At 40.4% G+C, this 13,920-nt stretch overlaps 1 protein-coding gene across 3 annotated transcripts in view; it reads right to left on the reverse strand.

Annotated features, from left to right (window-relative positions):
• MRTFB (myocardin related transcription factor B) overlaps positions 1-13,920 on the reverse strand; it is an 89,494-nt gene that overhangs the window by 27,845 nt on the left and 47,729 nt on the right. The window contains exon 1 of one of the 3 annotated variants that reach the window (XM_053471555.1): positions 4,460-4,752. The exons of the other annotated variants lie outside the window; for them this stretch is intronic. Coding sequence (XP_053327530.1) covers positions 4,460-4,580 — 121 coding nt within the window. The 5' untranslated portion in view covers positions 4,581-4,752. Of the gene's footprint in view, positions 1-4,459; positions 4,753-13,920 lie in introns of those variants that run through there. 3 annotated transcript variants of the gene reach the window in all.

Consider the following 13,920-nt stretch of genomic DNA (forward strand, 5'->3'; position numbering starts at 1 on the left):
ACAATGCGTGTATTACTGGTATTTTTCTTTATAAGCCTTTACCAAAATAAAACATAGAAACATGAGTTTAAGATTTAACATAAAACAAACAGAATTAAATTATAATGTGCCATTTTTAATTCAGTAATATAAGGGAATTGGGGTCTGAATAGTTTTGCAATGCTACTATTTAAACTACTGTGTATACTCATGGTATCCTTTTTACAAACATGTTGTCGCTTCTAAAGGAATAAAAATAAAAAACGTTCTTTGATTTGCTTTCAAATCTCTAAATCTATTTGAAGGACAGCCGGAATAAACCTACTCGCTTCTATTTCAACAATACCGAGATAAACAGGAAGTACTGCCTGAAAACAGGAAGCGCGGTGGCCCAGGTGAGAGGTGAGTCACCACACACCGAAACAATCGTACAATCCAACCCCTTCCTCGGAGTCCCTGTGAGCCCTTTATTCGTTAGATCATAAGCTGTAGATAAATTGATGCAAAATGAAACAGAATGCGACCGCAGATCAGAACCACTTGGCCATCTCATCTGCCCATTTTACTGACGTAAAGACTCGGCTGACCTTCGATTCAGGATAGCTTTATACCCATGCCATGCATGTTTAAATACTCCCAGCATAAGTGGTATAGGCCGGCCACGGCGAGATCTCTAATGTGAGTAGGGCTGACTGACCAGCATTGTGTACAGTAAACGGACTAGATCATCTTACATATAAACTACACAGGGTCAACTTGGTTATTCCCGCAGGAGGAACTCGCTAGTCAATGATAATCTCACTTCAATTCATGTTTTAACAAGTGAAGGCCATCTGAAGACTGCAATAAAAACCAAAAAACTGCCATTGGTCTACCTACATATTGATAATGAATCAATTCATTAACTGGAGAAATGTAAAGAAAATTACTATCTACTTTGCTATTCACATTCAAGAGATATCACAAGTATTACCTTGTAAACAGGAGCAGCAAGAATTCCCAAGAAAAAGTGAACGTACATAAAATAGAAGGCATTTCTTTGAGGGCTAAAAAACAGATGTTACTCCCTTGTAACTTTGCTGAAAATGCCCTTTTTTATGCACCCGATTTGCAGAGTCAGCATTTTTTTAACTGTGGCTCAGTTTTTGAGCACTTGGCAATCGTTCGATAGGTGCCTTAAGCCAACAGAGGTTGCAGTATGATTTAGCTAAGGTTACTTGGGGTTCAGCACGAGTCTAAAATTATGGATTTTAAAAGATACTGGAATTAACTAATAATGATGATGACGGGTGCAGCGAAGGAGCAGAGCTAGGGGTAGGGGAGAGGATGTCCTGATCGCTGTGATTTTCGCCTTTGCCATGGAAACATTTCTGCGGATAACCACGTGTTACAAACTGTGATTATGTGTTCAGAAAATGGAATGGTGGATTGTACTCGCTGCCGGTTCTGCTCAGTGTCAAATGCAGGGACAATGCTATCTGAACAGATTGGAGATACAATACTTTTCAACATGATTTCCTGCCTGGAATGAAACCAGAACATGGCAAACTTTGGCACAGTACGTAAACAGCACATCCAGTAACAATGGTTGCACTCAACACACAGGATCTAAACATTCTGGGCTAACAATAAGAAATACCGGCCAACTTCATGATCCAACATAAAGGGTACACAGCTCTCCCTGTTATAGTACGCATTCAATCTCAATGTTAGAGCCAGTTTTGGCTCCAATTGCTGAGAGAATGTGAAGCGTATTTTAGCATTTAAAAAGAAAATTAAATATTATGGCATCTCCGCTCTCTAGCATAGTTCAAATACCCACTTAATGAAATCCAACACTATGTAGTCCTGGAGAGCATGAAATAAAATAAAAAAAGATGACTTACAATATAAGACTGCAATAGGCACATGTCCAATTTGTGAAATTATATATTTATCATAAATACGTATGCATATGTGCTATAAACGTAATTATGATAAAGGTCACAAGGAAGGAGAAGATACAACGGGAGATGTGAGAAAATTACAAAGTTATTAGTTATTATCACTCCAAATTACCTCCCTTTTCTGCTCAAACCATCTACCTGTCAACTCATTCTGGGCTATTCTTGAGAGAACAGAATAGACCACAAGAAGCTATGAACACCGTATTGGCAACACAGTTTAGGAGAAATCGGCTTTGATATAGTAACGAGAGGTCCACAGAGGGAAGCGGCTTCCTAGATTTCATAAGAGAAGATAATATAAGTTGCGGAGTACAAAAAAAATAATGACTGTTTGAGCAATACCATGTGGGACTGGCTACGTAGGTGATAAGAGAGAAAAAGTTATTACATTTTACTTATACAGCACAATTGCAATCGGGGAAAATACAAGAATTACCAGCATCAATAAACATGGCTGGCTAAGGTAGATACATTGAATAGCTTCCAGCAGATGAGGTAGGAGGCTGTTAAGTATGTAGAGATGGAATTTACCTAGAATAAAATTGGCTTTTTCACCTCTTCTTGTGAGAACTCCAAAGTGAGCACTGACTGGCGCAACATGGGCCAGTTCCCACGTGTTGCGATACCACTAATGAGCATTTCATGTATGAAGGATTTCCCAGCACTTCCGCTGGATGCAAAGTATCACTTTCAGATGGACAAAAAAAAGTGTTATAATGTTTTATACCAGGTATGAAAAGGCCGCCGCGGTCTACGACAAATCTGCACACGGCAGCAGATCACCGGCCGGCTATTGTCTATACTGAGTCTCGACATAACGGGAATTTCTTCAAATCTGAAGTATTGTAATATAAAACATGAGTTCATGCATTCCACTGTACAACCAGTACTTCATGTTGGAGAATCATAGCCACACTAATTGTGTTCTACCCCAAACCACTAAACAATTCTCAATGTTCAGGATAAAGGACATAGCTCCTGGCAGCAGACAATGGCATCGCTCTTACCCGTTTCCAGATTACGGCTGTAACTGACTTTACTGCATTTTCTAAGCACAAGAACACGGTCTGAGTTGCCCGGTATAAAGTCCTGCCATGTCATTATGTGCCAGTATTACAGATTTTAATAGGGATCATCGGTGTTCGCACAGAACCACTAAGAACCAGTGAACAGATAATATGACTGCATTGTACATAGCAATTAGTATCATCCACCATGCCGCAGACAAGCGTGTCCTCATACTCGGCCCGCACCATGGTCACCCTGGTTGGCTAGCTCCATGAATCAAGTACCAACGTAGGTCTGCGCAGTTTGTAAAGGCATGGCACTGCCCGCTAAAGGAAATATCTAAGCCTACAACACTGCGGTAATAATACGGTATGGCCTTAAATTAAGATTATTAATACACCACAAATTGAAAATAAAAAAGGAGGACCCACATTCTCTTTAACCCTCTCAGTGCAACATCAATGCACAATATTTCATACACCTCACAGCTTTAGCGTTATGAGTTAATACGCTGCAGCAAACTTCCATATATCGTAAAATAAAACAATACACCCATATAAACCCAAAGCGTCGCAGACAGAGCAAAATGTAAAAGGTGCGATAAACTGAAATATGAGATTTAAGTAGAGTTGTTTTATTGTCTCTTCCGCTGCAGGCAAAAGGTAATGATTTACGCTTTAAACCTTGAGCCGCAGTATGTGTGAGATCATACATTCCCATCGGCACAAGACAAATTGAAGATGATGTAATCCAGGAGTATTGTTTAGTAAAAAGGAAGGGGTGCATGCGCTTCTTTCTCAAATTCTTATGTAAAATATCCCTACTTAATCAGAATATCTAAATTCCCCAAAACGGGCTATAAAATTAACCCTTAGAACATGACACACAAGTGGGTTAAGTTCCTGTTTCCTTCTTGTTAACGATAGACAGTGCTTGCATATGTATATACAAATAATAGCAAATTAATCTGGGTACATTACGTCTATTCTTTATTAAATCGCGCGGACGCGATACGTTTTAAAGGGATGGCCACGTTTCGACACATTGTTGTGCTTGGCGTACCTGGGAGCTACAAATGGAAACTAATGAAAGAGTGCTGAAGTTGGTGAATGTAAAATGCTGATGAGGGGAAGTCAGGGGAAGCTTTCCTTTGTCAGTGGCAGAAAAGGCTGTGTCTGAGACTAACGGAGGGGCTGGCGCTGGGAGCAGCAACAGCATGGCCAAAATGCAAATCAATTCAAACTCCTTGTGCATCCATTACAACACATCAAAGGAAAATCCTTAATCATCTTAAGTACGCATGCTATTTCTCTGGGTGTGTGCAGGTCCTGTGATACTGTACAGCGACAGGAGGCCGGAGATATACGCACAGACAGGCCGGTCAATTTAACACGCTTAATGCAGAAAACAGATGTATGGTGTTGTGAATGCAGATACTGCAGACACATCGGGACTGCACTCATCTGAACATGCTGAGATCATGTCTGCATCGCAACGCATTTCCCCCACGCCGCAAGCCTACTGACCTTCCTTCAGACTTTTCTGGTTGTTTGGATCGAGACATTCCTTGTCTTTCAGCGGATCAAAATCCCCGGCAGGTATAATCTCAGCAAAGCACTGCTGCTGTTTCTTGCTGCTATCGATCATGGTGAGATTCCTTTACAAATATCCAACACGGACAAAAGGTTTCGGGAGGCAAACGAACAGCAAGAAGCCCGACACAAATCCTTCTCCGGTACACCGACAATTACACATCTGAGCCGGTGAGAAAAGCCATGATGAGCGCTCCCTTTCAAATCAGGCTTGTTCATACACTAGATTCCCCCAGACAGGGAAGCAGATCCAGCCGAGCCGAAGCCAACCCCTTTCTACAGCAGATCTCCACCCACCCGCAGCCCTGACTTCCTTTGAGTTTTGTGTTACTGTGTTCACAGAATAATGATCACATCTGAGCAGCGCGGACTCCCGAGTTAATCAGAAGCCCAGCAGCCCTCTGCTGGGTCTAAACACATAGGAAGTGCTGCTTGCGGTATGATTAGCAAAGCGACAAACATGTTGCGTTATATCGTTAAACACAACTTCCTGTGTAATAAAAATAAAAGCCCAACATGTTAACTCTTACACAGACCCGCAATATGCAGCGCTTAAAGAAAAAAACATAAAACATATTAAAATCTGTACATCTAGCGCACTTCCAAAAATGCATTAACATGAATATATTTTTTTTATTTTTTTTCAGTGCATTTATTCAAAGTATAATTTGGAATTAACAGCATGTATTAAAAAGGTATGGAATCATTTAGAAGTACTGATAGCTAAAACAATGCCTTTTATTTCCCTTCAAGATTCTATTCACAGCTTAAAGGGACAGTTTAATGTACCTGAGCCCCTGCTTATAGAAGAATGCATATAAAAGCACCCCGTGCACTGAGGGATGTATGGATATACGTGGAATATAGCAAATGCATATGTGGGGATTCTGCACAATGTTCCATTTGGAAAACACAAAACATTTAAAGGGCTCGCACAGTATTGTACGCACTAAGGTGCCTGTGATGGCTACAGTGTCCCTTTAAGTGCATTTCATGTCATTTTAAGGCACATGGAGATAAAGTGTCTGGCCTAAGGTTACAAAAATAGAACACCGGAATCAAACTAGATTTACCTGCTTTGGACTAGCAGTGACGGCTAGTGGAATCTCAGCCACTACCTATGCAAGAATTTAACATTATATATAATTATATCTATATATAAAGAATGCACAAAATGATACAAAGCAGCTGTGCGTGAAATTTTTGGCCCAAAATCACCAATTGATCTAGTTAGCAATCTTGGCAGAAAAGGCAATAAATGGCTACTTCTGATCATCTAGATCCTATCTATGAAATCCTTCATCCAGAACGAAATTCATACGTTAATTTCATTCCGTAAGTGAAGACGGGCTGCTTGCAACACAGCAAATTCACACACAATGCATAAACTCAACACAACTTCATATTCAAATTGACAAGTAAGTACTTTGGGTGTTTTGCATCATGGAATCCAGTTACGAAGTGGCCTTCAGCGATTATCTTGTCCTCAAGGAATGTTAAAAGGACCGTCTACTGCCCCAACCCAAAGAGCCTTGCCAGCGACGAATGGCTGCTGCAGAACTTCGTAAATATATTATTTCTAAGCTCAGGGAGAGGCCAACCTACCCCTGCCTGGGGGGGATTGCCATTTGCAATCCCCCCCAAGCAATTTCACTGAAATAAATAAGAACATGAGCAGGCTGGCAGAGAGTACTTGCGCATGTACACTGCTAAGCCGGAGATACATTTAATGGAATGTATCTCCTGCAAAGCAAAGAGTAGAGGGATTTCTTGAATCCTTCTATGCATTTACACACAAAAAACACCTTTAAAGGGATACTCCAGCCATCATACGCAATTTAATGCATGGGGGGGTATTCTGCAGAACTTCATATATGCTTTTGCCCCTTTGCCAACCCCCAGCTATCTGTACTGCAGGAGATGTGTTCAGCTGAACGATTTACCGAGTCCCAGCCCTGGCTCCGGGCACGGATCTGTCCAGTACTCACAGAGCGCTTTCATATGTATTCTCCTGTGGAGGGAGTGTCACTCAGACATCATATACATTAAAGCGCTCGACTGCACCTTTAACACAAAGCATTCATACTCCTTTTTTCCTGTAACTTTTCAGTTAAAACTTTTTAAACATACATTTAGACAATTTATCCAAGATACAGTAGTTTGCGTATAGAGAGCAAACCTACAGTACGACGGTGCACCACTACACACAGGCACATATTATAAATATATAGCGCCATCATACTCCGCAGTGCTGTACAATGGGTACACATATGTATTACCTGCCAATATAACCCAGGGAAACAAAGGTAACGCCCGGATCAAAGTCTTACAAATAAATTGCAAGTGTAACAAAAGTAAAACAGAACAACAAAATTGACACAAATTAGGTGAAAAAAGAAACATCATGTACGCTGAGCACTTACCGCACACGACAGGAAGACAAAAAAAAAGAAGCTGATGCAGAGACATCAACTAATCATGAAAGTGTTTTGGCAGCACAGTCTTGCGTGAAACTTTACAGAAAGGAAGTGTATTGCAACATACGCCCCTTTCGAATGAATTAGAAGAACCGAGCCTCCAATGTCAAATTCTCAAAACCCCCAGAACTCCTATTAATTAACCATTTGAATGCAAGGAGCCATCTGCAACACACAGCTACTAAAGGGTTAAATATAGGGCCTTAATAAGCGAGCTCCTTAAAAACTGTGACTCAAGAGGGCCACGCCAAGGTTAGCAGTTGTTAAAACAAATAAAACGTCGGTCTAACATAGATTTCAGTTGTTGATTCCAAATAAAACCAAATAAAAAGTCTTTTACGTTCCCCATCTGAGTTCTACTACACCAGGAAGAGGTTCCTCTCAGAAAAGGTACATCAAATAGAAACACCAGTGTCTTCAGAATGAAAGGGTTATTTTGTAACATTTAGAAATGCACCACGGTCCACACGCAGGCAGAACGTATGATGTGTTGATGAGCTGTGTGTTTACAAAAGGCTGTTTTGTTTGCTTGTGTCCATGCTTGTTGTATCTTCCTAAAGAAGCCTCAGCCCTATTTTTATATTAAACGTGTATTAGAGACCATCGGGCATCGACTCCGGTGCATCTTAATGCATGCACATAGAAGCCAGCACTCTTTAGTTATTCTGTCTCGTTTAACTCCTCCCCCAATTGCCGCTACTGAAAGCAGGGAGCATACTGCAGTATGCTTCTTGCACATGCTCAGTGGAACTCCCATTCTTGTCAATGGGATAAGCAGAGGAGAAGCCTATCACATGTATTCTAGATAAACAGTGATGTTTTGCTAGCATGATTGTGATTGGCTACTGCTTCAGTGACTTCAACGTGAGTTCTACTGAGCATGTGCAAGATACTAATGCTTCCAGGTTTCAATAGAGGAAGCCAGGTGAAGACTAACGAGATATCTCATTATTAATAACAAGAATGATCATTGCACTGATCTGCATTAAACAAAAATACAATCTCTGGGACTAAACTGTTCCTTTAAGAGAGGGAGCTCTATGACGCCCAAATACAGACAGTCAAAATGGGAGTACATTATCTGAGTTGCCATTAACATTTGTTTTTATTATTGTTGTATATTTGGCTTCATTGTTATGTAAAAGTCTTACGGTTTTGTTTATTTACATCGGGAGCCACCACAGGCTTAACACGACCCACTGAAGCAGATACCGGGCTTCTCCCAGACCTTGTGAGAAATTAGCTTTGCCAACATTTTTATCTACTAAAGGTTTATTGCTAAAGAAAGATCACCATGAATTCCACTTTACTTTCCACCGTCTTTAACAAAGTGACTCATGGTGAGGTCGTAATACGGGCCAAAACAAATTCAAAACTCTCTCATATACACACACCCATTTATATTATATATATTACATTACACACATATACATATATACACAGACACACACATATATATATATATATACTGTATATACACACACACACACACACTGTAAGCGGACTGTGACAGAGTCCCTTTAAGAGTCTATAAGGTACTTTAGGGGCATAATATACAACTTCCTGTTGTAAGAGGATATGGGGGAGGATGACAAATGTAAAACTATATGAGATAGAAACATTGAATTTGGTTGGGGATAAGAAACATTCGCTTCATCAAGTCCCCCCTTTTTGTCCTGCAAACCCTATGCAATGAATGTCTACATTGGTTATCTGTTTTAGTATCTACCACTTCTGCAGGGGAGCTGTTCCACTTAAACACCACCTTCTCAGTAACCCAAAACTGAAGAACTTCCTTACATTACATCTAAGCTTCTGACGCTCTAGTTTTAGGTTACGATCACCGTGGGTAAGAATGGGCACCATTTTTCCTTAGTACCAGTCCAGGTTTATTTATTTTTTGATGGAATGATGGATGACAGTAAATGGACAGGACAGGCTGATAACGCCCAAGTTCTCTGTACATATCTGGTGATGGATGTTCCAAGAGGGTACGATCATGGATTGCAGACCTCCGTCTGCTACTGTTATTATAAACGGTTTTATCTGATGCGTTTCTTTTTTTCTACTCGTTTGCTTATACACACCCCCACATTCTCATCTCCGTGGGAAAATATTTTCTAAGATGGGAAATAAAATTAAAAAAAAAAACAGAATGAATAATACAAAAACCTGGAGAAGATTATGTAACATTACAGAGAGGCTAATAGAGTATTTTGGGTGATTATACGTGTTATTCTGTAACGTTACACACGGGCCATGATGGATCGACAAGTCTTTTTTTGACCACTGAGTGTCCGAAATGAATGGACTCGGCTCACCTTTCATCCTATTTCATATTATAAGCTTTAGTTGGCTATTTAAAATGAATTATTTATATATATATATATATATATATATTGTGGGTATAATCTTAAATCTTGATTACCTGGGACACTTTATGTATATATATGTACCGTATTTGCTCGATTATAAGACAAGGTTTTTTTCAGAGCAAATGCTCTGAAAAATACCCCTCGTCTTATAATCGGGGTCATCTTATAATCAGACCTCAAATAGGTCTGACTATGAGACGACTAAGATCCAGATCTCCCGCTGCTGCAGGGGACCTGGATCCTCCTGTCTCTTCCCCCCCTGCCCCACTTACCGGTACTTCCGAGTCCCCGCTGTGCAGCTGGGGCAGCGTGAAGATGTCTACGCGATTCTCGTAGACAACTTCCGCTGCAGCCGGACGGAGGTGTGGCTAGCAGCGGGGGGGGTTGTCTGCGTGCATCGCGCAGACCTTCCCCGGCTGTCAGAGATCAGAGTTCCCCGCACCGATGCAGCACCGGCGCGGGGAACTCTGATCTCTGACAGCCGGGGAAGGACTGCGAGATGCACGCAGACAACCCCCGCTGATAGCCACACCTCATTCCGGCTGCAGCGTGAGTCTACACACTGCCCCAGCTACATGACAAGAGACTCAGAAGTACCGGTAAGTGGGGGGGGGGCTGAGTGTTAAATGGGGGGCATAAGGCATTTCTGGAGGCAGGGTGCTCTGTGAAATGCCTTTTAACCCCCTTAATGCCACTCTGCCTCCAGAAATGCCTTTTTGACCCTCTATACGCCACTATGCCTCCTGAAATGCCTTAAACCTCCCTATATGCCACTCTTCCCCATAATATGCCTTTTAACCCTCTAAATGCCAGAGTGGCATATAGGGGTATAAGGCATTTCTGGAGGCAGAGTGGCACATAGGGGGTCAAAAGGCATATCATGGGGCACAGTGGCATATAGGGTTAAAAGGCATATCATGGGGCACAGTGGCATTTAGAGGGTTAAAAGGCATATCATGGGGCACAGTGGCATATAGGGGGTATAAGGCATTTCTGGGGCAGATGTGCATAACTGGGGGGCAGGTTGGAAAATAGAAGGAAATAAAACCAAAATATTTTTTCTCAATCATAGCTTTTATTAAAAAAAATAGTTTACATGAATTAACATTTACTGGTAAAACTTGTTTCCTATAGGGTCGTCTTATATTCAGGCTTTTTCTTTTTTTCCTAAATTAATATTAAGATTTGGGGGGGTCGTCTTATAATCAGGGTCGTCTTATAATCGAGCAAATACGGTATATGTATGTATGTATGTATGTATGTATGTATATATATATATATATATATATATATATATGTATATATATATATATATAGATATATATATATATATATATATATATATATATATATATATATATATATATATATATATATATACACATATATATACATACACACACACATATATTCAGGAGAAGGAACAAATACTGGAAATATAACTCGCCCGAGTATTGCTTTAGCATTGATAAAGGGACACATCAGTGGCTGCATATAATAATATAATATAGATGATTTGGAGTTTGAAATAGGTGTCTATAGTGATACAGAATGGACACCTTCTATGTCTTGGTTTCAGTTGAGGCAACCAGGGAAGTTCCTAAACCAGACCAAAATCTCATTTTTAATAAAAATATATATATATTTTTAAATGCATGCACCAGGTTGATACCAGGTAAAAATACACTGGAGTGCAAAATGGACGCCAACTTGCTTTTAAAAAAAAGAAACATTTTCATTAAAATAAATTATATAAAAAGCCATATAAAATGTTCTTCCTAAAATGTGGGCCCGGCCTCAGTTACAGTAAACAGTCCTGTTAATATGTGGGTGTTTTCGTTATATCGCTGTTACTCTATTATCTTTGTTTTCAGGATATTGATATGTTTTTAAGTTATTTGGTATTCATCTAGTTGGTTATACTTATAATGTTAGTTTCCTGTTTTGAGATTATTATCAGGACTGCAGTATATTGACTTGTTCCTAAAACAAGTATAAAAAATACTGTAAGAAAAGGAGATCAAAACAAATGATATATACATACACAGATTATAGTACAGATAAAGATCAGACCTGAACCAGAACCCCGCCGTATCTGCAGGATTACTTTAAATCAAGACGTCACATGATGTCAGACGGATGTAATGCAACATGAAACGAATGACAGCACAAAGCATCCTGATGTGTCCGAACGGGTTTAATCAAATATCTCTACATGAACTACGCTGGCTGCAAAACAAAAAGCACCTGGTGCGGTATCCGGTTCCTACATCCGCGGTACCGAGCAGGAGCCTCTGCGCTTTCTGTCCGCCTATCGTCGGAACCCATCATATAACTTACTGTACTGCTCTACAGAATCAGCTGGTGCTATACGAGTAAAAGTATAGACGGTAGCCTGGAAATAACGGCTCATTATGAAAGTAACATTTTAAGGCGTATATATCCATAACATAATACTATGGCTTCCAGGCCACCGCGCTGCAGGGAAGGGCTGCAATGTTTACATTCGCAGACCCTGGTGTTCCTTTTCACAAAGTCTCCAGCACTGCCACAAGTGACAATTATCAGCGCAAGGCATCTAAGACTTTGGGTAATTAAAACATCTAAACAAAGCACGGCCCTTCTGCAAGTCTCTGCAGCCCTGGAATGCGAAGCATGTTCCCTTATCAATGCTGTCAGCAGGAGCCCAAATCTAAGGAACAACAAGGAATCACGCTTTAAACTGAAAGGCAATTGTAAACACATGCGCACAATGCCTCCTTACAGATGGCACATTCATGTACGCAACATACAAATAAAAAAATGAAACGTTCTGCGGAAAAGCACACGTTAAATACGGTAAATCAAGTTGGGAAAAACAAGATACAAGTTCTATATATATATACACATAACAAGAATAAACAGACACACATACTTATATACAAGTATAACATACATACGAAAATGCAAACCTTTGAGAAAGGTGATCTGGGTATAAGGATAAGACATAACAACAAAAACAAGCAACAACTGTCAATGCATATTTCAAATATCTGAGCAAAAAAACCCCCCAAAAATCCAGTTTTTCTGAAAATATAGAACGCAGATTACTTAAAAAGTTAAATATTTACAGGAACAAAGTGGTTCACGAAAAAAAACAAAACAAACAAAAGTACTTAAGAAATGTGGATGATATATATATATGTGTGTGTAGTGTGTAGAACACATAGGCTGTTCCCTTGCCGGCAGACGCACAGCGATCTCCCTTTCGCCTACATTTAAATGGATTTACTATACTTGTAGGTGTGTTCTCACTAACGCTCTGTGGCTGAAGGCATGTATAAAAAGTAAGATCTTACTGTACATATAGTCCGTGTCTCCCTCTATGCAGCAAAGACTTCTTCTTTCATTTCCCATAGCACTTCAGTCCAAATCCAAACAAACACTGCTCGATCTTACTAACCCCAGACAGCTCGTGGAGACGAGAACCCGAAGAGTCCCGCCTACTGTGGGGTAAAAACTATGCCTGAGGATACACAATTCTTGAACGCTCAAACGATGTGAAACAGGCACAGTTTATCACAACAGGCTGTTCTTTACAAGACTTCATAACTTTATTGTGAGTTTAGTCTTGGACTTAGTGTTTTAAACATTTGTGACACACATTAAATTCACATACACACTATAACCTACAAGAGAATCAAAGCGCTGATGGGGGTATTGATGTAAGATTCCCTCTTAGTCCTTTTCTTAGCCCCAGCACTTTATGGACTGGGCAGTCCTAATGCATAGACCCTCTTTTTACACCTCAGCACCCCAAAGAACCACTGAGCCTTGGGCACATACCTAGTTTGTCAGGTCCTGATTTTTTGGGGCACTGTTACACGGAGGTCTGTAGGGATTGTGGGCTGGTTGGGGAGATCGGAGTATCCCCTCTGATGAAACACATCTTGTTTTGAGTACCTGACCTGTTAGGAGGCATGCTGGAGGAAAATCTTTCCCGGGCTTTGCAATGTGTAGCCAAGTAGGACAGCAAACCATGGAGGCTCAAGTCTTAACTCACAACAGACTGCCCACCACTACTCTGATACACCCAGCGATAACTGTCTCCCCATTCCCAAGACATCCAAAGGCACGTGAGCCACCTGACTCTTTAGCAAGTGCCTGAATTGCGTATCGGTCACCTGCGCCTGATAATGGGGGGCACAAAACTGTAAGTAAAGACTGTCCAGGCAAACAGGAGCCGCATGACAGATGGGATTAATAACTTATTGATGTGGCCATGTGGCACTTTTTATAACGCAGATACATCTGTAGTAAACTATGTGTACATGAAAGAGATAAATGCACATGCTAAGGGAAAAATTAAAAAGAACTCTTAGAAAATAAATAGGACATTCCTGGAAATCCCAACTCCTTCAATTAAGGGATTATTGTGATCTGTAGCCAGAAGGGTTACTTTAGAATATAGTATGTGTGCAAATCATATATACTGTATATATATCACACCGCCTTGCCCCTTTTATCTTTCTGTTATCATAATTACACATAATCCGACGGTACC

The sequence above is a fragment of the Spea bombifrons genome, chromosome 7 (assembly GCF_027358695.1).
Source record: "Spea bombifrons isolate aSpeBom1 chromosome 7, aSpeBom1.2.pri, whole genome shotgun sequence".
NCBI classification, from domain to species: Eukaryota; Metazoa; Chordata; class Amphibia; order Anura; family Pelobatidae; genus Spea; species Spea bombifrons.